This window comes from Neovison vison, chromosome 8 (genome assembly GCF_020171115.1).
Source record: "Neovison vison isolate M4711 chromosome 8, ASM_NN_V1, whole genome shotgun sequence".
Taxonomy (NCBI): domain Eukaryota; kingdom Metazoa; phylum Chordata; class Mammalia; order Carnivora; family Mustelidae; genus Neogale; species Neogale vison.
Genome location: NC_058098.1, coordinates 104,567,885 through 104,594,516, shown reverse-complemented (window position 1 = coordinate 104,594,516; position 26,632 = coordinate 104,567,885). Strand labels below are relative to the sequence as shown.

The 26,632-nt window shown below is 46.5% G+C and overlaps 1 protein-coding gene across 1 annotated transcript in view; it reads left to right on the top strand.

Annotated features, from left to right (window-relative positions):
* Nucleotides 1-26,632, top strand: part of ST3GAL5 (ST3 beta-galactoside alpha-2,3-sialyltransferase 5) — a 54,698-nt gene that overhangs the window by 3,130 nt on the left and 24,936 nt on the right. The window contains exons 2-3 of the mRNA XM_044261555.1: nt 21,658-21,781; nt 24,589-24,700. Coding sequence (XP_044117490.1) covers nt 21,658-21,781; nt 24,589-24,700 — 236 coding nt within the window. The remainder of the gene's footprint in view (nt 1-21,657; nt 21,782-24,588; nt 24,701-26,632) is intronic.

The following is a 26,632-nucleotide window of genomic DNA, read 5'->3' as shown; positions in this document are numbered from 1 at the left end:
GAAGAGTTTCTCTGGCCAAACTGCTTTACCATATCTCAGCTCTCAGCCTTCTTGCTGCAAACACTTCTGAGAACCTCTTCTCCCTCTGCTTTTGTACTGTCATACTTTCTGTACTTGTTTCTACTTCTCTGATCTGCCTTCTCTGTACTCCTGGATTTCTTCTAAGAATTCCCCCACATCCTAAAGGAAAAGCATATTTCTCGGTTAGTCTTTTGAGGCCATGCAAGATAGTTTTGTTTTCTTCTTCCGGCATGAAGAAAATATCCAGGATTAAGTTATTGGATGGTTCACCAACTCCTAAAACCTACAAATCCTTCTCCTTTTCCCTTCAAGTTTTTAGTATCTGGAATCATTATAGTTAAGTATCATATGATATGATTAATTCAAAGAGAGAAATTTGGGAAAAAATAACAAATGTAAAAGCTCTACATTAGTGGAATAATAGTTCTGCCTTTTGAACATTAAGGCTGTTTTTAATACTGCCATGTTCATATTTAAAGGCTTAAATGTATTGAATTCAGAGCAGAAGTAGTTGTTCTATTATATGTGTACAATTCCTTTTTCCCTGGCCGCTTTTTCTCATGTTCTGCTTTTTCATCCTTTTCTGTCCTGTTTTTCATCTCCTTTCTGCTTTTCACAAACATCTTGGTCTCATTTCCTATCTAGACTCCAGCAGCAAGAGAGGAAGGCAGAGTATGGTCCTTCAGCAGGGCTGCTAACACTCTCTTCTCTTTGCTTATTATTTTCTTCAGTCAAGTCCTTAGTCTTCCAGAACTTGGTTGGTGTGGACTCCTTCCTTATCCTTTCTCTAGACCAGTGCTGTCCAGTGAGAAGATAACCCAAGCCACACATAATTTAAAATTTTCTAGTAGCTACATTTAAAAAATTAATAGGAAACAGGTACATCAGAGTTTCAATTTCTGAATAACATAAGAACTTCTAAACTCGGGGCTGGGTGGCTCAGTGAGTTAAGCCTCTGCTTTTGGCTCAGGTCATGATCTCAGGGTCCTGGGATGGAGCCCGCATCGGGCTCTCTGCTCGGCAGGAGCCTGCTTCCTCCTCTCTCTATGCCTGCCTCTCTGCCTACTTGTGATCTCTCTCTCTCTGTGTCAAATAAATAAATAAATAAATAATGTGTATATATAAAAGAACTTCTAAACTCTTATGCACCCGATAACACAGCTTCAAACTATGTAAGTAAAAAGTAACAGAAGGATAAAAAAAAGTTGACAAATCTGCCAGCATAGTGGGAGATTTTTAACATACATCTTTGAGTAACTGATAGAACAAGCTGACTGAAAATAAATAAGGGATTATTCCAGCAAACAATACACTTGATCACATTGATTATATAGAAAACAGGAAGTGAGGATTATACTTTGAGTATATACCTGGTCATTAAGTAAATCCTAACCTATTTAAAAGAATCAGTATCATACAGACCAAGTTCTCTGAACATAATATAACTAAATTATATCCATTTTAAAAGATACTTTGAAAAATTTGAATTTGAAAATATTTAAATTTGAAAGATAATAATAATAAACATCTATGTCAAAACCTGTGGGATGAGTTGTACACTTAAAAAAAACTTGTGAGGTGCAACTAACTTGGTGTTTAGGGGAGATGTACAATCTTAATTGCTCATATTAACATGAAAAACAGCAAAAAGTAATGATTTAATTAGCTAAATTAAGAAGTTAGGAACATAACCATTAAGATAGATCCAGTGAGGGGTGGTCTAGGTGGCTCAGTTGGGGATATCAAGAGTTGGATGCTTAACCGACCAAGCCACCCAGGCAACCCATGAAATTAATTTTAATAAAATACTTTAGGTAACCCAATATGTCCACGATATTATGAAATCAATATAAAAATTGTTAGTGAGGAATTTTACATTCTTCTGTTCAAACTCAGTCTTCAAAGCCTTGTGTGAATCTCTCTTATATAGAGCACATCTCGATTTGGTTTGGCCACATATGAAGTACTTCATGGTCACATGTGGCTAGTGGCAACTGCATTGGACGGCACAGCTCTGCATCTTTGCCTGTAAACATTGAGCTGATTTGTCTTGATAAGGGGGCCAGTCAGAGCTCATTCTGATGATGGGGTTCAGGTGCCCGCCAAGCAAATCTAGGATCAGAGGAATCTAGCAGTGTTTTTTTGGTTGGCAAAGAGGCAGTGGGCTCTTTGTGAAAATCCTCTTGTTAAACTCAACCCCTCCCAATGGACCCACATGCTACAACACGTAGATAGGACAGGAAAAAAGATAAATGCTGTACCGACTCCCTTTATCCTCACCTGTTCCAGACATGTTTTATGTATGTGTGTCATGTTTTGTATATTTATGTCATTTTATATATTTATGTATGTCAGCTCACTTAATTTTCACAAAAGCCATGTGAGTTTGGTGTCATTATTATTCCCATTGTACAAATGAGAATTTTGAGGCTCAGAGAAGTTAAGAAACTGTAGGGGACAGAGCCTAGAGGAAGGGTCTAGGGGGCATTCTGACTCAGGCAGTCTCCCCTGGAGGTGGTGAGGAGGCACCAGCCTCCCTCCCATGCTTGAGAACAGCTCCTGTCTCAGTTCTTGAGAAGGTCACCTGTGGTGGCTGAGATGGCTCTGTTCCCGGTACAGGCTGGTGCATTCCCCCGGACACCATCGTCACTCCCCTGAGTCTCCACAGCAGCCTCCTAACTGGTCTCAGGGCACAGGAGGACTTCCCCATCTCCAGTCTGACCTCAAGAGAGCTCCCTCCAAAATCCAATCCCAGTTCACTCCCTACCCCCCACCCTTCCCTGTTGCTCCTTTTATCTCAGGATAAAATTCCAACCTGCCTCGGCATGGCCTGCTTCTTTTTTTTCCAGCTTCTCTCGGCACGTTATTCCCTCCTGGGCTGGACCTTCAGAAACTCCATGCCAGGCTTTCCCCTCGTTCCCCCCCAGGCGACCCCTGTCTGCCCATGTCCACTGAGCCCTATTCCTTCCTTCCTGGGAAGGCCTTTTCTAACCCCTTCCCAGACACACATCCCTCCCCAAATCTAAAACATCTTGTAATGCAGCCTTCCTGTCCCATGCAGGATAAATTTGAAAGAAATACTGTGGAAATAATGACTGTGGTGGTCCATCTGCTTGTCTGAGCTTCGTTTTGCTAGTTGCTGTAGCCCCAGGCCCATATTCCCAGCCTGACGGAAACTGGTTATGTGAGTAGCAGCGGGCCTCCTTAGGGGCCTGCCCAAATAATGGCTTCCCAAATATTTGGAGCAGAGAGTAAAAGGGATGTGTATGGGGCATAAAAGGAAATTCTGTGTTTTAACCCTGTCCCTCACAGACCTGAATATGTGTTGTTGGTGTTAAGAGTTCAAATATATTTCACTTGTTCTGAGTTTAAAGGGGCCCAAACAAAACTTTCCTTCTCCTTCTATAGGATTTTTTCCTCTCCTTCAGTCTCAAAACTGCCCCGGCCTGCCAAACTCCAGGTTCCAGTTGTGGTCCCTCCAGTTCCTTTTCTAGGGTCATTACCACCTTCTGATTTGGGTTTTACGGGACTAGTCTGCTTCTTCTAGGACTGTGAAGCTTATCTTCTAGGACTGTGAAGTTATCAAATCCTGGATAACTGCGTAAACTGTCTTCACCTTCCCTTCCCTTCAGGTCTGGTTTGGCGATGTCACTTTTGTAATGCCAGGATGCAGGAACCCAACCCTTTTGTGTGTGTGTGTGTGGTGGGGGGAGGATCCTGGTTCTTTTAGGGCTCGCACACACACTTTCCCATCATCTCATACCCTGTGTTTCCCTTTTTACGCAGGTTTGGGGGAAGGTCCCCATGTTGGAGCCTGTTTATGTCGGGTCCCAGATGCTTTTGTTAATAGTCAATTCTATGGATTTTCATTTTCCTCGATTTATTACTCATTCAGCCCAACTACCTGTATTTTCTTTAAATCAAGAGAGAAATCTTCTGGTAAAAAGGTAGCTTCTAGGGGGCCTGGATGGCTTAGTAGGTTAAGTCAGGTCATGAGCCCAGGCTCCCTGCTCTGCAGGGGGTCTGCTTCTCCTTCTCCCTCCGCCCTTCTCCCTGACCCCCACTGGTGTTCTCTCTTGTGCTCTCTCTCTCAGATAAATAAAATCTTAAAAAGTAAAAAAAAAGAAAGAAAGAAAGAAAGAAAGAAAAAAGGTAGCTTCTAGGTTTTGCTCTGTTTGTGGTATTCATGGGGTCACCCCAGGCTTGTTCTCCAGGAACATGTTCCGCATGTATAATTTGCTGCCACAGCCCCCCCCCCCGCCCAACCCCGGGCTGGAGAGCTACTGTGTAAGGTGTTTTCTCAGAGCTTGGAGGGACCCAGAAAGGAGGGCGGTTCTATGAGCAGTTTTCCTCCGTTTACTCCAGTGTCCCGTCTCATTCCCTCCGGCCTCCTCTGAGGGGTAGCCTCACCCCTGTCATTCAACCATCCCAGAGAATGGTGGCACCATGGGGTGCCCTCCTGCACGGGCTTTGCTTTCTTTCCTTCCCCTTCCTGGTCTGAGTTTGTTAACGCAGGCCAGACCTCAGCTGCCCGGGCACCAGAGGAGCCCCTGCCGGCTTGGTCACCACCTTCCTTCCTCCATGTCTTGTGATCAGCCTCCTTCTCACTGCACCTGCTCTGGCTTGGCTTCCCCAGCTCCCCCAGCAGCAGCGACCTCCGTGACCTCTCTCTTGATCACCCTCTCCTCTTGGCCTCCTTCCTTTCAGTGGACGCCCCCTCTCCAGAACTGCTTAGGGCCCCTGGTGCCACCTCCTCTGGGGCCAGTTGAGAGGGCCTGGTTCCTTCTCAGCCGCATCTTCTGCCACTCTCACCAGGTCCCCTGTGATTGTGTCTCTCTGGGCATTTTGGCATGGCTTTCCTTCCCTCTGGAATGCCTCTTCCTCTCTTCTGTCTCTGAAGTCTTGCTCATCCTTTAGGGACTCATTTGCCCATCATCTCCTCAGGAAAGCCTCCTTGCTGTCTGCAAGGGAAGTGACGGTTCCTGGGTGGCCTCTGTCATGGCGCTGTTTGGTGTTTGGCGTGTGAAGGGATTTTTGCTTTTCCTGGCTGGATTATTCATTTAAAGAAGAAAGGGGCCGTGCCATGTTTATCTTTATATCCCCAGTGCCTGGTGCCTTATTAAATGTTTATTTAAAGGGTTATTAGGGAAATAGAGCAAATTATCCCACGGTATGTACCAGCCCCCTGCAACTGGGCTCTGTAGAAGAATTAAGCCCTCCTCCTCTAAGGCAGACATCATGGATAACGAATTAACTTCTCTTCTGTGCTTCTGGAATGATTCTAGTTATAGGCCATCCTTGGGAGAATTGAGAAAATAGCTTTTCACATCCTTTTCTGTTGGGCCTAATTCTCCAGTGGAGCCCAGCTTGAAGAAGGCTGGTGCAGACAGCTTGATCCCAGCCCTGATAAAAATATATGTTACCAAGAGCAAAGACTGACAGAAGATAGACCTGAATGTTAAGATTGGGTATTACCGGGTTGTGGTATGATAACCAGGATGTGATTTCAAAATGTTCTTTCCATTGTCAAAGAATTCCTGAAGTTTCTCACTTTGTGATAATACAGCTATAAAAAAATACTTCTTAAACAAGCCAAGTCGGAGTTCCTAAGCCTGACTGTGGCTCATCTAAGGCAGTAGAGAGTTGGGATGTTTGTTTTCAAACATACCTTCCTGCACCGTGCCATGGCATGCCACGAGTCACTGGGCTGAGCCCCCAGCATTCCCCCTGGAGAATTGGGCCCTAGGGTGGGGATGACTCCAGCCATCAACTCTCTGGACATGGGTGTCTCTTTTGACCACGTTGGGACACCTTGTGAATTGAAGGGCTGAGTTTCCAGCAGGCGTGGCTCACCATGAAAGAAACTAGCCTGCTCATGGATGCTTAGGGATACTCTCAAAAGTAAATCTAGAGGTGTTTTTGTTTTTTCTCCTTAATTGCTAAGAATGAACCTAAGCCAGAGTTATTTGAATGAAGTCTCACATGCTAATTCTTTCTCCGAATCATTCCTTCAACCAGCCCCAGTTTTTCCCTGAAGTTTGACCTTGTTTGTCCTCACATAGGATTTTACCCTTATTGGGGGAAGAATCCACCCGTGGGTGCTGAACTAGGTATTTGATGAGAAAGGGGATATTTACTTTGTCTAAGTATCATCCATCAAGTTACTTAGTAACTACCAAGGAAAAATAGTAGCTTTACAGTGGAGAAACCTGCCTTCCATCACTTCAACCAGTAGATCAAATTTAACATCACCAGCAGCAGGACAGATCAGCAGTATTGCCTCTTGAGAAAAGGCATTGAGAGGAGCCCAGCATTAGTCTGTGATTTTTTGGCCCAAAATGTATAACTTGAATCTAAACATGAAGAAGTAGGCAAATCTCCACTGACAGACATCCTATAAAAGAACTGGGCTGTACTTTTCAAAAAATGCCAAGGTCATGAAAAATAAAGCAACTGTTTCAGGTTAAGGGCGGTTGAAAAGATATGACAGTTGAATGGCAACATGTGATTATTTTTGCTCCGAGACCATTATTGGAACTACTCAAGAAATTTGTATCAGGTCTTTAGATGGTCTTGAAGCAACAGTTCCCTGATTTTTATCATTATGTTGTGGTTGTTTAAGGGAATATCCCTGTCTTTAGGAAATACTAAAATATTGGGGGGGGGAGATATGTCATGTTTCAACTACTTTCAAACAGTTAAAAAGGTAATGTGCATATTCTCTTGTATGATAAAGAATGACAGAGCAAATGTAGGTTGTTAACAGTTGGGGAGTCTGGGTGAAAGGTGTATAGGAATTTTTTGTACTGTTCTTGCCATCTTTCTGTCAGTTTGAGGTTATGTCGAAAGATAGAGCTTAACACCTCAGAAGCCCACAGGTCATCGTGCTGTGGCCAGTCTAGCAACAGAGGGCACATGGGGGCTTTTCAGGGGGTCTCCCCTTTCTGGTCAATAGTTAAGTCATTTCATGTAACTCTGAACTCTCTTTGCCGTTGGGTTGGCTCTCCCTGGCATCGGCAGAAAACGGGCTGGAAGAGCATCAATGGTGCAGCTTTGCCTGACGGGAAGTTTTCTTTCTTCTGCTGTCTGCTGCTGCTCCTGTTCTAGAGACTTTGCTCCCGCTGGCTGTCCTCAGATAGCTCTGATCCCCACGTTTGCTTGGTTTAGACTTCGGTCCTGCTTCCACCCCCACCCCACCTACAGCTGTCCTGCAAAAGAGGCTTCAGAGGCAGACTGTAGCTTCAGAAATATATTTCAACACAGTGGAGAGTGTTGATGCATGAGCTCAGCACACTTCACCAAGATGCTCCGGTCGAGTGCTTGCCAGCAAAGAAGGCACCAGGCCCTCGGATGGTGTGCCTTACCCAAAGCCTTGGCATCAGCACATTAAAGGTGGTCCTCCCTCTTGCCTTGACAGACCCTCAGGTTAGATGATCTGGCAGAAATCCTGCATTTACTATGTTCTGCGTGAAGGGGGGTCCTTTTCCACCTCCACTGCCTTTTATGCTGTTTAGGGCAACCTTCTCTGCTGTGGCTGGAGTCTCTCCTAGGGGGCAAGGGTAGGGGGGTAGTTCTTGGATTCCAAAGGGGAGCTCTGAGTTAGGGCCTAAGAAAGGTGTGTGGGTGGGTCTGTGTATCAGAATTTGCAGAGAGGAGTTCCTGGGAAACCATCCAGCGCCAGGGAACAGACCATGATAAGAACACTGAAGCTTCTATTCCTCCTTCTATCTGTCTTTCCTTTCCAGCTCTCCTTTCCCAGAGTTTCCTGTCCCTCAGCCCCCACCCCATTTTCTCCACACTGTGTACCCCCCCAACTTTCTCTTTCCCTTTTTATTATTTTTTTTAATCCATCTCCCTCCATTTATTCTAGTTTCCTATTTCTCTTTTGTAAATGGTCATCATGTAGGAGTATCCATTGAATCAGCTAAGTTTTATGTTTCCTGTTCTTACTTTAAAAGTAGGTGAGACTCAAATCCTAGCGGAAGAAGAGGCAGTGGAAATGTCCTCCTCCGACCCTGCTTTTTATGTATTAGGAAGCATCCTACAAGAGGTGACTTGGCCATTATCAAACTGCCAAACTGTTGACTTTTTTATCTCTTTCCTCTCCTCCTAAAAAACAAAACAAAACAGATCCAACTGCCCCTTTTATTTCCCACGGAGGTGGGTGGGACAGTCATTTGACTTTATTTCTGTTCCCCAGTGCATGCGCGCGCGCACACACACACACACACACACACACAACGATTCCCATCCCTGTTCTCCCTGCATCAGACGTGCTTGGGACACTTCACAAATGCCCAGTGGTTGTGATATCTGGACACAGGGAAGGATCTGGTTTTCCTGTCCGCCTCTTGTGAGGACCATGCCAACTTTGGGTTAGCTGTTCTGTGGGGGCCTGGATGCAGGCCTCCGATGAGTGCCTTGATTCATTTGTCACTTCCTGCAGCAAGGGTTTAGAGCCTTTTCTGTGCTAGGCCCTGTTGTAGGTCTTGAGGTTATAGCAGTGAACAAAATCGCTAGAGCCCCCTTTTCTCAGAAGCTTATATTTAGTGGGGAGAGCAGACAACAGGCAAATAGGTACGAGTAGTAATGAGTGCAGTGAAGTAAATAAAGCAGGAGTGAGTAGCCGCACTCGGGGTGGGAACACTATTTTACGAGGAAGGCGACTTTTGGACAAAGACCAGAATAAAGAGGGTGAAGAAGAGAGCCACCTGGAGGCGGGGCAGAGGCAAGTGAAGACCCTGAGGTTGGAGGTGGGAGCAGGAGGCCTCTAGGCTGGAGGGGAGTGAGGAGGAGGGGAAGGAGAGAGAGAGAGGTGGGCAGGGGAGAGGGCTCTGGATTTGATCCTGTGAGAGGCGCAGCCCTATCAACATCTTTGTCACCTCGAGAAAATCCTGGAGAAATACCATGTGCAGTTCCAGGCTATGTTCTAATTTTGGAGAATGTTTATGTATTCCGAGGACTTGGAATTAATTGCCTTAGCACTTTAAAAAAAAAAAAAGATATTTATTTATTTGAGAGAGAGAGAGCACGAGCAGAGGGAAGAGGGAGAGGGAGAAGCAAACTCCCCCCTGAGAGGGGAGCCAGAGGTGGGGCGGGGGCTCCATCCCAGGACCCTGGGGTCATGACCCAAGCCAAAGGCAGCTGCTTAACCGACTGAGCCACCCAGTGCTGAGGCGTCCCTGCTTCAGCACTTTTAAACACGTACAAAGCCAGCAGTTGAATGACAGTCACTGTGTATTCTCAACCATAGAGGAATACTGGTTGATTAGTAAGAAATTCAAAAGTGTGCCTCAGAATCACTGACGTGCTTGCATTGTAGTTGGTGGTCAAAATTAGTAGAGTGTAGACTGCATTCAGGAAGCAACACTTTTGTTTTCCATTTCAGAAAACAGGTCCTCATACAACTGCACAGTTGGTAGGAGGAGCTGAAAGTCTTGAGGCTAACGGTACAGATTTAATCTGTTGTTAATTACAGCTCTGAGGAACTAGCTGCAGAGTTTCTCAAAGTGCACACCCACATAGCTTGGTGGACTTGGTTAAACTGCACATGGGGTGTCCTTCCTTGGTCCTACTGGGTGGGACATTATGGGGTGAGGTCTGGGACCCTGCGTCCTTCACAGCCCCCTCCCGTGGCTCCTGGGCCTGATCAGCTTGCAGAACCCACTGGCCAGGGCAGTGGTGGAGGCACTGATTATTTGTTTGTTTATTTCTATTTACTTAAACAATAGACATTCATTTCTCAGTTCTGGAGTTGGGGAGTCCATGATCAAGACACTGGCAGATCCTGTGTCTGGTGAGAGCCCCTTCCTGGTTCATAGAGAACCATCCCTCCCTGTTCTCATCTGGTAGAAGGCACTGATAAGTGCACTGGAACAAACCCTAGAAGATGGGAGGTGGTTGGTTGTAGTCTCAGCCCCAGAGCTCAAACCCACACTTCCTTTGTGGTTTTGAACGCACGGGAAACTTCCTATTCCTAAAAGACAAGTAAGACACTGCCTGCCCAGTAGAAACAGGAAAGGACTGTGCAGAGAATTTCCCCCCCTTGGGTGGTGGGAGTGGAGTGGGATGGTTAATGGTACTCTGCGTGGGTCGCTTGGATCCAGGAAGGCGTGTGTGTGCCTTCCGTCCCCGGGCACACCTCGCTGCTGTGTGAATGCAGGCCTGTGCCTGCTTGTTGGCTGGCATGTTGTACAGGTGAGAACACGACCACTTACCTTGATGAATCAGGTTTCTTCCGAGCCACCCAAACCAGACATTAAAAAGACTACATACCGAAACTCAAGTATTTTCAGTGTGTCATCCATGGTCTTGAGTTTTCAGTTTTTGCAGTGTTTAATTACCCTCGATACTTTAAAAATGTGGCGATGTTTGGAATTTTAATATAGACAGTGATTTTATTCCAGTGGGTAACGTCAGGGGCACTTTTGCCCCCCTCCCCCAAGGGGACATTCAGCAACGTCTGGAGATGGCTTTTGTCACAACTGGGGAAGGGGAGGACCAGAAACGCTACTAAACTTCATCCACAAGATGCCCTCCACGAGATAGTCTTCTACAGCAAAGAATTACCCAGCCCCAAATGTCAGCTGTGCTAAGGTGGAGAAACCTTGCAAAAGGTCAATTGTATGCCTCTTTTTCTTTTCCTTTTTCTTTTTTTAAATATTTTTTTTATTTGAGAGAGAGAGAGCATGTGAGAGGGAGGGGCAGAGGGAGAGGGAGAGAGAATTTCAAGCAGACTTCCCACTGAGCCTGGAGCCCAACGTGGGGCTTGACCCCATGACCCTAAGATCATCCCCTGAGCCAAAACCAAGAGTCGGACGCTCCCCCAGCTGACCACCCAGGCGCCCCCAGTTGTGTGCTCATGTGTGTTATGTCTTAGGGTTCTAAGTGAGCTTTCATACAAACAAAAAGTTCCACAGCTAGAACTGGTTTGGAATTAGCCACCTAGATTGCCTCCTTGGGGGGATAAGGAGGACAGGTTGACTCCTGGAATCAGTAGGAGAGGAATAACATGTCCCCGAGGGCTCTGGAAGCCATAGGCAAGGCTCTGGCCTGGTGTAGTCTTGACCTTTTCTGGTGAAAATGCTGCAGCCTCTCCCTGGAGGGTGAGAGTAGGAGAAAGTTGATTAGAGAATTTTACCTGGACCCGCTGTTCTGCAGATCCCAGGCCCCAGCCCTGCCATGTTTGTCCCATGTCCACAGATGGGTTTGCGCATTGGTGAGCCGACCTGCGGAGTCAACTCTGGGACTAAACTGTGTGTGTGCGCGTGGGATGGCAGAAACCACACCTCTGAAGTCTCCTCGGTCCCACAGCTCCCCCTCCCCCTCCCCCTGCTATGGATACATTCCTGTTCTCACACCCCTCGACCTTGGGTTTCTGGAAGGAAGGGACTCATTCCAGACTCAGTCTGTCAGGCCATCTCTGCATTTTCACAGAATTGATGAAGTGAACTTTTAGAAATCACCTCTTTTTGCTGCAGGCACCTATTACTTATTTAGGGTAAAGCAATTTAAAATGCATTTTGCTTAGTAACTAGCGTGCTGCTTTCTTAAATAATTGGAATTTCACACTGTGCTGAAACCAAGCGTGGAATCGTCACATCAGAGTTACTGATTTTACTTAATACTTCCTTTTCTGATTTCCAGCAGTCCATCCTGTGCTGCTTCCTTTCCTCCCCAGCCCCTGGCAGGTGGCTTCCTGGGGTTAAGACGGCTCTGCACTTTGTCTTCTGCTTGGGGACCTTATCTCTATAGAGCAGTCTTAACTACCACCTTTATCCAGATGCCCCAGGACCTTATCTCAGTCCTGGTGTACCTTACGATTGACCACTATACATCCCCCCTTTCCTTCCTTACCAACAGAACCCTCATTTTGTTTGGGGAAGCAGCCAGCCCAGCTTGTGAAAAGTTCCTGGCTAACTCTGCAGCTGGGGGTAGGCATGAGATGTCGTTCTGGCCAAAGAGATACGTAGACGGAAGCCTGTGTGTTTCCGGGGCAGTTTTCCCTCTCCTGTTATAGTGTTACCCCTTCCTTTCCATCTCATCCCTCTTCTCCTTCCTGCCTGGACTGTGGGGCGGAGGTTGGCCATGTACTGAGACTGGTGGGAGCTGGGGACATCTGTGGCATACTAGCCCTGGCCTGCTTGTCACTGGACTTCCTATTCTGTGAGAAAAAGAAACCCCCACTTGGCTAAAAGCCATGATATCCAGGTTTCTGCTACCTGCAGCCAAGGACACCCCCTGACTGCTAATCCAGGGGAGATCCTTCCCGACAGCCCCAAGCCTTCATTTGCAGCTGTCCACAGGATTTATCAGCCTGATGGCCCGCAGGACTTTGGACTCAGCAGAACCAAACTGATCTTAGTGTAGAGGAAAAAGGCACGCCGTGGGCAGAAGAAATGGAAGCTTCCATCCTTGTGACCTCTCTCTAGAGCACTCCACCATCTTCCCTGTCACTTGAACTGTCTTCCCTCCTGGGTGCCAAGCACCTCTGATCCATCCCAAGCCCTGCTGATGCTGCAGCCCAAGCCCTTCCTCTCCCGCTCCCCGCACCCCTGGCTGCCGCCATCTTTGCTGCGGCACACGGGATTTGCAGCTGAGAACCCTGTGCTGGCTCCCCACCAGCCTCCCATCTCAGGCTCTGCCATCACTCTTCTGCTAGCCATGCTCCTTTCCCTGCAATTGTCCTGCACATTTCTTGACCCCTCTTGAATGACCTTCTGTGGCCTTGCATGCTTTGACCTGCTGACCTAGTGGCCTTAGGCCAGGTTTGGTAGAAGCAGAGCCTGAAACAAGACTTCAGGGGCCCCTGGTTCACTGAGGGGGCTTCCAGGAGAAAGGGCACCAGGTTGGGGTTGGGTAGGAAGACAAGGAGAGATGCTGAACAAATCTGTACTCCCAGCCGATCCCTCAGGGAGTGCTGGAGCTTAAATCGTCCTCCCAGGGGTGATCCCACTTAGAGGCCAGAGGGCGCTAGCCTTTTGTACCCCTCAGCTGTGGGGCAGATCTGCTGAGTGGGGGCTGGTGTGTGCTGTTAGCAGCCAGCACTCACAGCCTGGATCTGACACCAGCCCTTGGATGCCCAACAGGACCACGATATTGCCTTAACTCCTGCCTGCAACCCTACCCCCACCCCAGGCCATACTTTCTCAGCTATACCCAGTCACTTGCTGTTCCCCAAATTAACAGGCCTTTGTGCTTTGCTCTTTCCCTTTCTTCTGCCCACAGTGTGCCTCTTCCCTCCCCACCCAGCTCCTCTTTGCTGTGCCCTCCGCTTGTGCTGGGCCTCCTCCTGGGCACCGTGACACATCCCTTGTCTGTGCACCCCAAAGCGGGCTTCTCCCCAGTCGCAGGCTTCCTGCCTTGTCTTCTGTTCTTCTTTAGCAAGTAGAAGTCTTCATCTAAAACACAAAAACCCCAAACACGATTTGAGTAACTATTTTCTCAGCTTTCCCTGGATGGTATATAACTCGTACCGGTCTAGTTCAAGGAGAAGTTAATTTATTTCATACTGTGGATGTCTTAAGGCTTCGCTCTCTTGGACTCTGTGGGCAGCGCTGGCTGATGGGCTGGGTGTCCTTTCAATCCTCAAGCCATACTTCCAACTGCTTCCTGGGCCTCTCTGCCTAGTTCTTTATCCCCTCATAGTAATCACATCACTGCAAATCTTCAAAAATTGACTTCCATCGCTGTCTTTCCAGAACTGGGATGCAGCTTTCTGTTTGCACACTTCTTGCTGCAGATAGTCTCCCTTTCACCATTTCTCAGTAGAGCTCTGTCCTGTTCCTTCCTCCCATTCCTCACCAGGGCGGGGCGTGGGCTCCCCTTTCATCCGGACAACAGCAAGCGTCCAGTACCCTGCTTCTCTGTTCTGGGCGGCAGCCTAGCAGGCAGCAGGCTGGTGTTCCTCTTCTGCTGCTGTGAAGTCCTCTGCTCTCGGACACCTCCTTCCTTCCCAGGCGTGCTCTTTCAGCTGCCATATTCACATCGGAGCTGTACCTGTTCGCCTTCCCAGGCAGCCCACCACCGCCACGTTGGCTTACTCACTGCCTTCTCAAGTTCAGATTTTTGTTTCTAACAGCCTATGCTTCATCAAGCCTTCATTATTAGAAACAAAACACCCTTCATATACACGCATATATACCGTTTCTAAGCATCCCCAGGTGGAAGGGCATGGACTTAGAGGTGAAGAGATGTGGGTCTGAATTCTCATCCCCTTCTCCATGCATGACTTTTGGCAGGTTAAATGCACAGCAGTCCAGTGAAGTAAGTATTGTTGAGATTTAGTGACATCCTGCCTAGGCTTTTCTCCCAGTAAATATGAATGCCCTGTCCACTCTTGTACCAGTAATTATATAGGTAATTTGGCAGTTCCTCCTGTCCTGCTTGGTGGTGCCATTCTACTCTTGCCTTAATTTGCTAATTACTCTTGCTAATTCTTAATTTGGAAAATGTTAATGCCATTTCTACAAATGGACTGAAAGCGTGGACCTTGCCCTTAACCCTTCGGGACCTTAACAAGGATTATTTCTTCATCAGGCATACGAGCATTTGAGAAGAATATGTTATGTTTTTGTGTGTGAGTAGAAATACATAATTTTGAAAACCAAGTCTTTTCTGCATAAAGATGGTTAGCAAAGCTGTGACGTGGAGGCTCTCACCCCGGCAGTCTGAGTGAGAAGAGGGTCAAACCTAGGAGCCCTGGGGCCCTAGCACTTGGAGGAGATGGTAGGAAAAGAGCTACCATAAAGGAGATGGGGAAGGAGGACAGGAGGCTGCCATAGGACGGAAGAAGATAGACAAGCCATTGGTGATGGCCTGCCAACAAAAGGCCTTGGAGGAATGCCTGAAACCACCATCACTTCTGAAACTCTCATAAGAAACTGAGTATTTATTCAGTAAATATGTACTGGATGCCTATTATGAGCCTCTTAACATCCTAGGCACTGTGAATTCAGTGATGAGTGAAGGGAAGATCCCTGTCTCCATGCCATCCATATTCTGGTTGGGGGGACAAGAGACAAAAGGAAAACTTTATAAGTAACATGTGTCATGATAGTGAGTGTTGCAAAGGCAAAATTAAGCACGCATCTAGGAATCGCTACTTAGGTGGTTTTTGGTAAGTAGGACATGTCTAGTAGTAGTTTATCATTCTAAACTAAGCATTCTTCACGTTAGGTAATGAGTTGAACGGACGGAGGGTCCAGATCACCAAAGTGAATGCAGAGTTGGTGGGGGTGAGGAGAGCTTTAGTGGAGGGGAAATGTTTGGGACACCTTGCTTCTCCAGCTCAGGCTGCAGATGCCAGGCCTGGCAGGTGAGTGTGAGCCCTCTGAAGCTCTAAGAGGGCCTCTGTCACCCTTCATTCATCCACTGATGTCACTCAGCAGTTTTTTGAAGCCCTCTGATGTTCAAGTCAAGCTGGGTGTGAGGCTCGCACACACAGAATGGCAGGGGGAGGGAGCTCAGTGCCTGCTCCTCAGACAGCTGGACTCGCTGAGTGTCAACATTCTTCAGTTTGCTTCTCCATAAAAATATACTTTTACCAGCTCAGCGCACTGCCCCCAATACAGAAACTTAGTTTTGAGTTTTTTGCCTTTAACTGCTTTATTTATGAGATATTGTGCCTAACACACTAAAGAGATGCTTCAGGTTCCTAAGAATATTTTTTGTTGAGTGGTTTTCAGAGTTCTTTTCATCATAGTGTATAGAACCTCCTACCCCACCCCCATGAAAATGGCTTTAAGCTTTCAGAAATAAAAGTAGCAACACACAGAATTCAGGTAGTATAAGAAGAATGCGAAATGGAAAGTGAACTTATCCACAATTGTTGATAGCAATTGTTGATAACTTCTCAATATCTTTATACCTATATACACTTACGGATATATAAACAGTCTTCTCCTGAGTTCTGATCGTTTTTTTTAACTAAAAGTATAATTACTTTTGGATTAATGGTGCACCATTATGCAGTTGTTAACAAAACACACCCATGGCTTAATGATTGTGTACCTGAACCTTTAATGCAACCCGTCCTCCACCGAATAGAACATTAAAGACGAAAGAAGTGAATGAACAGTGTGGGTGTTGCACAAGACTATGAACTGGTAAATCCCAGCGTCTCAAGGCCACTTACCTAGCTGTATGTCAGCTGTACGTTCGTGGAGATGACCCAGGTTGGCCCTCCGTTTGTGATGGCTGTGGAGCATGGAATCCACATGGTCTCTTATAAATCAGAAGAATACCTTCCAGGCTCAAGTAGGAGGATTTGATAAAACTCGGTGGGAAGTCAGATTCTCTTACCTTGAATGGAAACATCCTAGAACATGACTCTATCTATATGTCTATATGTTTTTATAAAACCACTTTTTTCCTTATAGTATCTTTCTGTGTCAATAAATATATGTACCCAGGCGCCTGGGTGGCTCAGTCAGTTAAGCAGCTGCCTTCAGCTTAGGTCCTGGGATCGAGCCCCACATTGGGCTTCCCTCCTCAGTGGGGAGTCTGCTTCTCCCTCTGCTCATGCACTCCCTCTAACTCTCTCTCTCAAATAAATAAATAAATAAATAATTTTTTTTTTGAAAAGTGTGTACCCAGTACTTCAATAGCACTTCTCAAACTTTGATCATATGGCTCCCCGATTTAGCAGATCTGGGGGGCCAGAGACTCTGCATTTCACATGCATCCAGGTGGTGCTGAGACTGTGGTCCCAGATTCCACAGATTCTGCAATGATCATTTATCAACAGATTCCCTGTTGTTGGACATTGTAGATGTTTCTGTAGAGCTTATACTTTATTCTTTACTATTATAATTTTGTTAACTTTTTTTCAGTTTTTGTCTTAGATATTTTTGGGAAGATACATTTTTGGGGGATGCTTATCTTGTTTGAAGACAGGTCATGAGCATGCAATGTACATTCCATCCATGCGAGATATTTCCTAAGGACCTGCTGTGTGCCAAGCTCTGTCCTAGATGTTGGGGATACAAAGGTGAACAGAGTTCTGGCCCTGCAGCTCATCCTTCAGGTACTTGCAGAATGATAGAAGAAACCTAACATATACACAGACAGTGTCAGCTCATTGCAGTCAACAAAGATGGGGAAGTGTCTGGGGACAGCCATAGTGTTGAAAAATGATCTTCACAGGGGAGAAGGGTTTAAAGATGAAAAGTGGTTCACCAGGCAGATTGTTGGGATTCCCACTGGAATTCCATCATGTGCAAAGGCACTGAGGTAGCATTCTGGCACATCCAGGCTTCTTAGAGTATTTTTTTGTGATCAGAGTGTGACAGGTTTGTCACCGGGAGTCATAAAACCTGAGACGAGCAAGAAACCATTCAACAGATACCTATTTTAGAAAGATGGCTCTGAGGGGAGAGAATCAAGATGGATTCCAGGGACTTGACTACTGGAGGAATGTCAGTGGACATCAGTAGTTCAGGGAGGTATGAGCGAGAGCCTCTGGGATTGACTGGGGCTGGGAATGAAAGTCAGAAGCCTGGGGCGCCTGGGTGGCTCAGTAGGTTGAAGCTTCTGCCTTCAGCTCAGGTCATGATCCCAGGGTCCTGGGATCGAGCCCAGCATCGGACTCTCTGCTCAGTGGGGAGCCTGCTTCCTCCTCTCTCTCTGCCTGCTGCTCTGCCTACTTGTGATCTCTCTCTGTCAAATAAATAAAATAAAATCTTTAAAAAAGAAAAGAAAAGAAAGTTAGAAGCCTGAGTTGAAAACCTCTGTCACAGAGGTTTTCAGCTTGGATGGCTGAGTGGATGGTACAGCTTCCAAATGATGTAAGCAATAGAGGAAAATGCCAGGTTCTGCTTCATAATGTCTGAGGTGAAGACAGCAGGTAGGTTGTCGGACACATAGTCTGAACTTAGATGAGAGGTCCGCACAGAGGTAGGGGCTTGGGGGGGTCTCTCCCTTGAGGTGATGAGGGAAAGGCAGGTGGTGAAGCCTTGCGGTGAGTATTTGTGGGACAAGGGGAAGACTGGTGGTAGAGACCAGGACCCTTGAGTCATAAGGTGTATGTCTGGGATTTTAAAGGAAGGTTCAAGAGGTTTTAGAGGATGTGTTGGTGTAAGGTATCCCAAGCATAGTGTGCAGATGGAGTGAAGGAAGGTAGTCAGGCTGGGAGTGGCTCGGCTCTCACAGGGAGCAGGGCCAGTGAGGGGCCAGTGAGCCCTGCGCATTTAGAGGTTTTACAGGTTGAGAGAGGTCTTGGGGGAGAGCGAGGCTACTGGCCAGGACCAGACCCTGGGGGAGAGTGTGGGGCTTCAGGAGGATGTTGCTTCTCTAGAAACAACCAGGAAGGAAAATGGAACAGATGGAAGAAAGGACTCCATGATTGAGCTAGAGCCAAAACTGTGTCTGGAAATAAGGGTGACCAAAAGACACGAGCTTTAAAGCCCCAACAGATGAATCCTGTCAGATGAGAGTAGGTGCCTGTAAGGTCCCTTTCTGTGTGATAAGAATAGCGACAACCAGCAGGTACACAGGACTTGTGACGGGTGACCCCTTTCCCTACATGAGTCCTGTGAGGTAGGTAATGTGACCACCCCCATTTTACAGATGAGGAAACTGGGCTTGCAGGAGTGAGAGTGACTCGCCCCAAGCTTCCCCACTGGTAGGTGGAGGAGCTGAGCCCAGGCGTCAGGCTGCACATCCCGTGTTCTCACACTCCCTCTCCTGAGATCCTTTCCCGTGTGATTAGAAAAAAAAAACCCAAACAGCTGTTTTTGTTTTTAAGCATTTACATGGATTGTATTGTGTGGCAGTGACAGTGAGAAGAGGAAGGGGCTCAGGACGGCAGACTCTGCTGCCCTCAGAGCCCCTCCCTTCCTCGAACAATCCCACTTGGTGGCAGGGGAGCACCATCTGCCGTGGCAGTCAGTGCCCAGCAGGAAACCTGAAACCACCGACGTGTTTCGGGCAGGGAGGACTTTCATGCAGGGGATTGATGGCAAAGACGGCAGCAGTCTGGAAAATTCGAGTGAGAAAGAAATGTTAGCCAGGGTGCCTGGGTGGCTCAGTTGGTTGAACATCTGACTCTTGTTTTTGGCTCAGGTCATGATCTCAGGGCCATGAGATCGAGCCCCTTGTTGGGCTCAGTGCTCAGCTTGGGGTCTGTGTGAGATTCTCCCTCTTCCTCTGCCCCTCTGCCTGTGTTCCCTCTCTCTTTCAAATAAATACACAAATAAAATCTTTAAAAAAGAGGTGTAGAAGTGTTAGCCAAAGATCAGGAAGCTTCTGTCACCCAGGACTGAAGCTTATACTTGTCACAAAGGTGTTGGAGGTGCCCTCTTGAGTAGAAACTGAGGATGCTAGATGCCCACCGATGCCGCTGGAGTCACATGTAGTCACCCTCTCTTGCCTGTGCCTGTCACCGCCCCTGCCAGAGGCTGCGCTCTATCAGGAGACGGGAAAGGCTGCTTCTCTCCTGTCTTGCTGTCTTCTACCAGGAGGCCCCACAGTCACAGCTCATCAGGAAGCGGGTGAGCCAGTTCTGGGAAGGGAATTTCACAGGCTTACTCGGGACGGCGCTGTCCAGCACAGCAGAGACAGGCAGAGGCGGAGACGGGCTCCTCTCTGACACTGCAGTCACTGTTTACTGGAGGTCTGCCGTGGGGTGAATGACATGTCATTCTGGCTGGAAAAACAGACATCTTAGAAACTGTATATGTACTGGTTGTGGGTCGCCTGCTAGTTCCTACCAGTTGGCTGGCCACGTGTTAAAGTACCCCACAGTTATGGTGTTTGAACATTTCTAGGTCTCAGTTGTTCCTTAGCAAGGGCTTGCTAGTGAGGTCCTTGGCACTGCTTCTTGAAACTATTCAGAAGGTGCACATCTAGGAAAATTCTTGCTACACAGGTAGAATTGGAGTTGAGGGACAGGTTGTTTCCAGTAGCAAGAACATTAACTACTTGAACATCAATTTGGTAAAAGATTTTTTTCAAAGGAAATGACACAACTTGAATGGAAATCAAGTGTGTAATGACATACACAACTGCCTCTTGGCTGAAAGACTGTAGTAAAGATATTGTTTCTTAATATATACATTTATCATAATAGCATACTCTAATAGGTGCCTGCATTAGCCAAGCTATGGCTTCACTTTTTTTTTTTTAAAGATTTTATTTTTATTTATTTGACAGAGAGAGATCACAAGTAGGCAGAGAGGCAGGCAGAGAGAGAGAGAGGAGGAAGCAGGCTCCCTGCCGAGCAGAGAGCCCGATGCAGGACTCTATCCCAGGACCCTGAGATCATGACCTGAGCCGAAGGCAGTGGCTTAACCCACTGAGCCACCCAGGCACCCCTATGGCTTCACTTTTAATTAACAATTGTTTAAGTAAGACAGTGGTTTTTCTCCATCTTCTGAGAGCCCCAAGGCAGGCAGCCCAAGGTGGAAAGGCAGCTCTGTCCTTGGGATTGCCTGGGGACCCAGGCCCCTACTCTGCTGTTCTTCCACCATCCCTTGGTGGTATGCTGTCTGGGTGGCCCAGAGTGGCTCCCCCTGTGTCAGTATTTCAGGCAGCAGGAAAAGAAGCAACCTTGGAAGTTATACACGTTACTTTTGCTCATCCCATTGACTAGGACTTAATCATGAGGCCGTACCTAGTTCCAAGGGAGGCTGGGAAATGTAGACTTTAGGCTGGGAGGCTGCCCTCCTAGCTAAAAATCCAGCATTTTACCAAGTTGAGAGGAAGGGGGAAACTTATACAGGGGTGGACATGCTGATTTCTACTACAACACCCCCAGAATATTATTTAGAAATTGAAAACTTAAGAACACAATGAATTCAAAAGGATGAATAGGCAGGTATACTCAAGAACAAATAATTTTTTAAAGAAAAGTATCTTTTAAAATTGCCATTTTTTCCCTTAACGTAACACTTTTGTTCAGTTTCTAATGTGACACTTCCTCTTTAAACTTTTTTTTCTTATAGAAAACTTCAAATGTACAAAATCTTGAGAATATTGCATAATGAGCCCCAGGTACCCGGTGCCGAGCTTTGACAGTTTAAAGCTAGCGTTGCCTTAGCCATTCCCCCACGTGCCCTCTTATCCCCTTCCTGACTTATTTGAAGCAGATCCCCTGTTCCATTTGTAAATAGTTCCGCATGCACCTCCAAAAGGTAAAGGCTCTTGAAAAAACATTAGGCTTTTTATTTGGCGATAACTGTAGTTTCATGTGCAGTTGTAGAAAATGCAGAGATCCCATGTACCCCCTGACTAGTCTCCCCCACTGGCAGCATCTTGCTAAACCATAGTACAACGTCACTGCTAGGATGTGGAGGGGGATACAGTCGAGACACAGAACATCTCCATCATCACAAGCATCCAGCCATACGCAGCCCACCCCTCCACAACTCCTGACAGCTACTAATCTGTTCTCCATTTCTGTAATTTTGACATTTCAAGAGTATCACGTACATGGAATCATGCTGCACGCAAACTTTTAGTCTTGGCTGGGCACAGTTGCCTTAGATTCACTCGGGTTGTTGGGGGTATCACGAGTTCATTCTTATTTATTGCTGAGTAGTACTCCTGCTCTGGCCATGTCGCTTGAAGGCTTTTTATAAACATCACCTGCCTGACTCTCCCTTCTTTTCCTGCCCCTGGCTTCTGCTCTCTTCACAGCAATGCCCAGTGAGTATAACTGTGTGAAACTGAGAAGTGATCGCTCGAGACCCTCTCTGCAATGGTACACCCGAGCTCAGAACAAGATGAGAAGACCCAACTTGATACTTAAAGACATCCTCAAGTAAGTATGAGCCCTTGGGCCTCGAGAATCCCTCTGGCCGGGTCCGCTGTGGGGAGCTGGGAGAAGAGTGCAGTGGGACCCGAAGGCTGGCTCTCATACTTGCTCGGAGAAGGTCATATAAAGGCACGTTCAGTGCAGGTTCTGTACACAGATGTCTGGGTTTATGCATCTGGCTGTCCTTGAGAGGGCAGCGACAGCCAGGGAGCGCCCAGGCTCTGTCCCTGAGCCTCAGTGACCGAGAGAGCAGCTCCTACGTGCACAGTGGTCTCAGTATTATGTAATGAAGGAGGACTTTCCCCCTTAGCTGTTTCAAGTTAATCTAAAAATACAGTTAATTAACATCCCCTACAGGATTTTGGAGGCCTTAAATATTGAACACTAAAAAAGATGACAGGTGTTTCAGCCAGGTCACCCTTATATCCTGATAAGTGGTAGAATTGGTAAGGAAGGGATTTGGAGGTTGCGTTTGGTAGCAGCCAAGCCAAGTTGAAAAACCCCTTTCGGGGCACCTGGGTGGCTCACTTGGTTAAGCGTCTGCCTTCAGCTCTGGTCAGGATCCTGGAGTGCTGGCATTGAGTCCTGCCTCAGACTTCCTGCTCAGTGGAGTCTGCTTCTCCCTCCCCTTCTCCCTCTGCCCTTGCCCCCCACCCCATACCCCATCTTCTCTCTTGTTCTCGCTCTCAAATAAATAAAATCCTTTTTTTAAAAAAAGGGGAAAAAAAAAAAAAGGAAATCACCCTCTTGAAAATACCCCTAATTTAGGAGGTGTAGAAGGAGGAAGGTGGAAAAAGGAAATGTACATTAATATTTTCCATCTCCTTTTGTCATCATCCCATATTTACTGAGGCCTGACATGCCCAGCACTGTGTGGGACGCCAACCCTTGGCAGTGAACGAGGTTCTCCTGGGCCCACACTGCACACGAGGTGGGCATGACAGAGTCATGACCAGGCATTCCAGTGCAGTGTCCTCAGTGGTGTAGGTACAGGGCCTGCTTTTAACACACTGTTGTTCCTTCCTTCCTCATTTGTATGTTCATAATCAAGATAAGGGAATTATTATATGCATCAAGGTAGTACCTTTTCGGGGGAGGGGAGCTGGGGAGAATAAAGGTAATACTACATTCACAACATCTGAAATTCAAAAGATATTAAAAGTACTCAGTACAATATCCTATCTTCTCTGCCCCCCTCTTAAAGGTAACCAAATTACCAGTCTTGTGTACATAAGAAACTGTGTGTGTGCGTGTATGACTCTCCCCCGGCTTTTACACAGATGGTAGCATACTATTCACTTAACCAACTGAGCCACCCAGGCGCCCCAACTATTCACTTAACATAGTACTCCATCACAGGGGAAAATTAGGGTGCTTGTCCAGGTTTTCTTGGGGGAGCCTGTTGAAAGCAGAATCAAGAAGTCTTGAAAACACTTTCTAGAAATACTTTCCTTCATCATCCTTCTTACATATTAAGAAATATTTAGCATCTATTGTGTATAGTATATTGTACTAGATGCTCTTTTTTTAAATTGCCCCTTCTTTAGAAAAGAGATCATTTATTTTCCCATTAAGGTTATTCCTCATTTGTGTTACTTTCTCAGTAACACAAATTATTTAAAACAATGGTTCCTAAACTTAGGTTTAAATTTTTTTTTTTAACCTTTAGTTTATCGGTTTATCGGTGTCACTTAGGGACCTTATTAAAAATGAGGTTTCTAGGGGTACATGGGTGACTCAGTCAGTTGGATGTCTGACTCTTGGTTTTGTCTCAGGTTGTGATCTCAGGGGTGATGTGTTTGAGCCACATATCGGGCTCCACAGCCCGTGGGGAGTCTGCTTGAGATGCTCTCTCTCTCCCTCCTCCGCCCCCCGCTTGCACTCCCACTCTCCAAATTAATAAATAAATACATAATATTTTTAAAAAAAAGATTTCTAGAACCAGGATTCAACTCAATTCTTTTCTCCTAACCCTGTGTGTGTATGTGTGTGCACATGTGTATTTTAAACTATATAATAATATGAGTTTGTTGGATCTTTAAAAGCAGTTTTTATAGATGGTCTTAAGGGTGACTGGTGGTTCTTTTTCACCCCAGTTAGCCTCATTTCTGGGTAGAATCTTTAGAGCAATAATTGAGTAGATTATTTATTTTGTTTTCTTATTTTTTTAAGGCTTCCCGTATTTTCCCCCCATTTTTAAAAATTGTGGTAAAGTAGCCATAACATAGTATTTACCATCTGAACCATTTCTATACAGTTCAATGATAATAAATACATTCACAAGGTATGCAGCCCTCGCCCATCCACCTGCACAACTCTTTGCATCTTGTAAAACCAACACTCTCTACCCGTTAAGCACTGACTCCCTCCCTTCCCCTCTCCCTGGCCCCCTGGCAGCCCCCATTCTACTTTTTGTCTCTGTGGTTTTTGAGTCTGTGCTTCATGTAAGTGGAATCATACAGTATTGGAAAGACTGACAGTATTTTAAAGTGGTGAAAATTCGAAGCTGAGTTTCTATAGCTCAAAAGCTATTACCTGGTTTTGTAAAGTCTAGTGGTCTGCAGTATGATTCATATTTTTGCATAAAAATGTTTTCTCTGTATTACAACAAAAATAGTCTTAAATGACTAATTTTTCTTGTCAGGCAAGTAAGAAGTGGTGCCTTAAGTTGACCACAAAGGTCACCTTAAAGGCTGTCTTTCTATGTTACCTAGCAGGCAAGCTCAGTCTGGGGTAGGTTTTCCCTTAATTCACATGATTTCTCTTGATTGTCCCATAAAACATCATTATACCTAATTGATTTTTTTTTCCAGGTGTACATTGCTCGTGTTTGGAGTGTGGATCCTTTATATTCTCAAGTTAAATTATACTACTGAAGAATGTGACATGAAAAAAATGCATTATGTGGACCCGGACCGTGTAAAGGTTAGATATACTATTGGTGTGGTTTGAATTAAAATATTTCCAAGTTTATACTTACCCAGAAATATCATCTCTAAAGGGTTATAAATAAGTCCTCAGGAACGTTATAAACAGAAGGGGAACACTTCATCTTAGCACTCATCTGAGTTGCCTTTGACCCCCTCTAGGCACCTGCAGTGGGGCTAGTTGCTGTGACGTTGCCAGCACACTCGTCCTTAGAACCGGGGGCAAGTTCTCTCAGAATCACGTCATTTCTGGGTTTTAATTTTCATTTTAATGATTTCACACTGTGTTTCAAGCTTTTTCATTTCAATTTATATTTATTTTTCTAAATCAGTTGACCTAGTTAATGCTAACTTCACGGATTATCCGAGTGGTTAGATGATTCAGTAAGGTTCCATCCTGGATGAAATAAGAGAGGCTCTGAAGTCAGGTAGGAAGGCAATTAGGAGGCCAACGTGTGTGGGCGCTTTACTGTCATCACGACGAGGACATGTCCCCGTATTCCCACCCTCTGAGAGATGAAGGCTGGAAGCTTAAGCTGCTTGCCCAAGTTCACCTCTAGTGAACTTCAGTTTACTAAAGTTTAGTAAACCAGTTCAGTTAACCAGTTTAGTTAACCAGTTCAGTTCATCTAGTTTAGTGTGTGCACTAACTGTTCTAGAAGTGCTTCAGCAATATAACGGCATTTAACCCTCATATTGGGAACTATCCTCACCTCCCAGCTCAGGCGATGGAAGGGCAGGGAGAGTAAGTGGCCTGTTTAAGGTTATCGTCACCGGCCAGTGGTGGAGTCGGGCCTTGGACTCAGCAGCGCCCAGAGTCTGAGCTCCTGCTGGCTGCTCTCTGCCCCGGTAGGTGAGGTCCATAGAAAGGAGCCAGAAGTTACAGGTAGGCTGATGCAGAGAGATGGGACCTTGAATTTCTGACCTAGTTTCGAGTCTGAATGCCACTTAGTCAAAGACAAGATCTTGGGCAAAGTTACTTAATTGTTTTGAGTCCCAGTTTTCTCAGTGCTGAAATGTGGACAACAACATGTGTGGGACAGGACAGTCCCCAGAGTTGAATAAGATAATGTGCACGGAGCTCTTTTTCTAGTCTGGATTTTTAGTCACGCGTTTTTTCTTCCATCTTTATGTCCCGCAAAGTGCCTGTCCTATTCTGTGAGACAGGCATGGAGAAACAAGAAAACAAGAAGAGGGTGACTAATAAAAGCGTGGTGTGGCTCTGAGGAGCCGTGGTGTGTCCCAGAGCCTGCCGTCCCGTGCTGGGCTGTCCCCGGAGGCTGGCCGACTCTCTCCATCCCACCAGCATCCGCTCGTCCATGCTGCTGGGCCAGGATGTGTCCTCTGCCTTAGCTTGGGCCTCCTGCCTCCCTCTCCGGCTGGCCTTGCAGACGTCCTGATAGCCATGAGCTCTTCTCCTCGCTTCCTCGCGGTGCTTGTCCACGTTCTCTTTGTGGCCTCTTTCTCCCGTCCGTTTAATTAGTCACGCTGTGGACCATCTGACTGACTGCAAAGATAATCACTCTCGAGACTGGGTTAATTGAGGAGAGACGGGAGCGCTGGCATGCCGGGGTCCGACGCCCCATTTCACAAGTACGAGATGGAGAAGACGTGCTGTAGCAGCAGCTGCAGTGAAATCTACTTCACAGCTTTAGGGCCTGTTCTGTGGCTGCCCACAGCTGCTCCCTGCACTGCTTTAACAGACCAGGGATGGTCTGCCCGTTGTCGTCCCTGCAGAGCTCCGACAAGTGCTCTGATCATTATGCCTATTACTCCGTAAGTTTCCCCAAGGAGTCCTAATGACTTCTGAGGATGACCAGAGAAGAGACTCGAGACCTAGTCCCCGAGGAACCTCCGAAGGGATGGGAATGTTCGTGTAGCCAGAAGGACAGAAGGCCTGCACATGGCAGCTGCGGGCCTCCGGGACGGG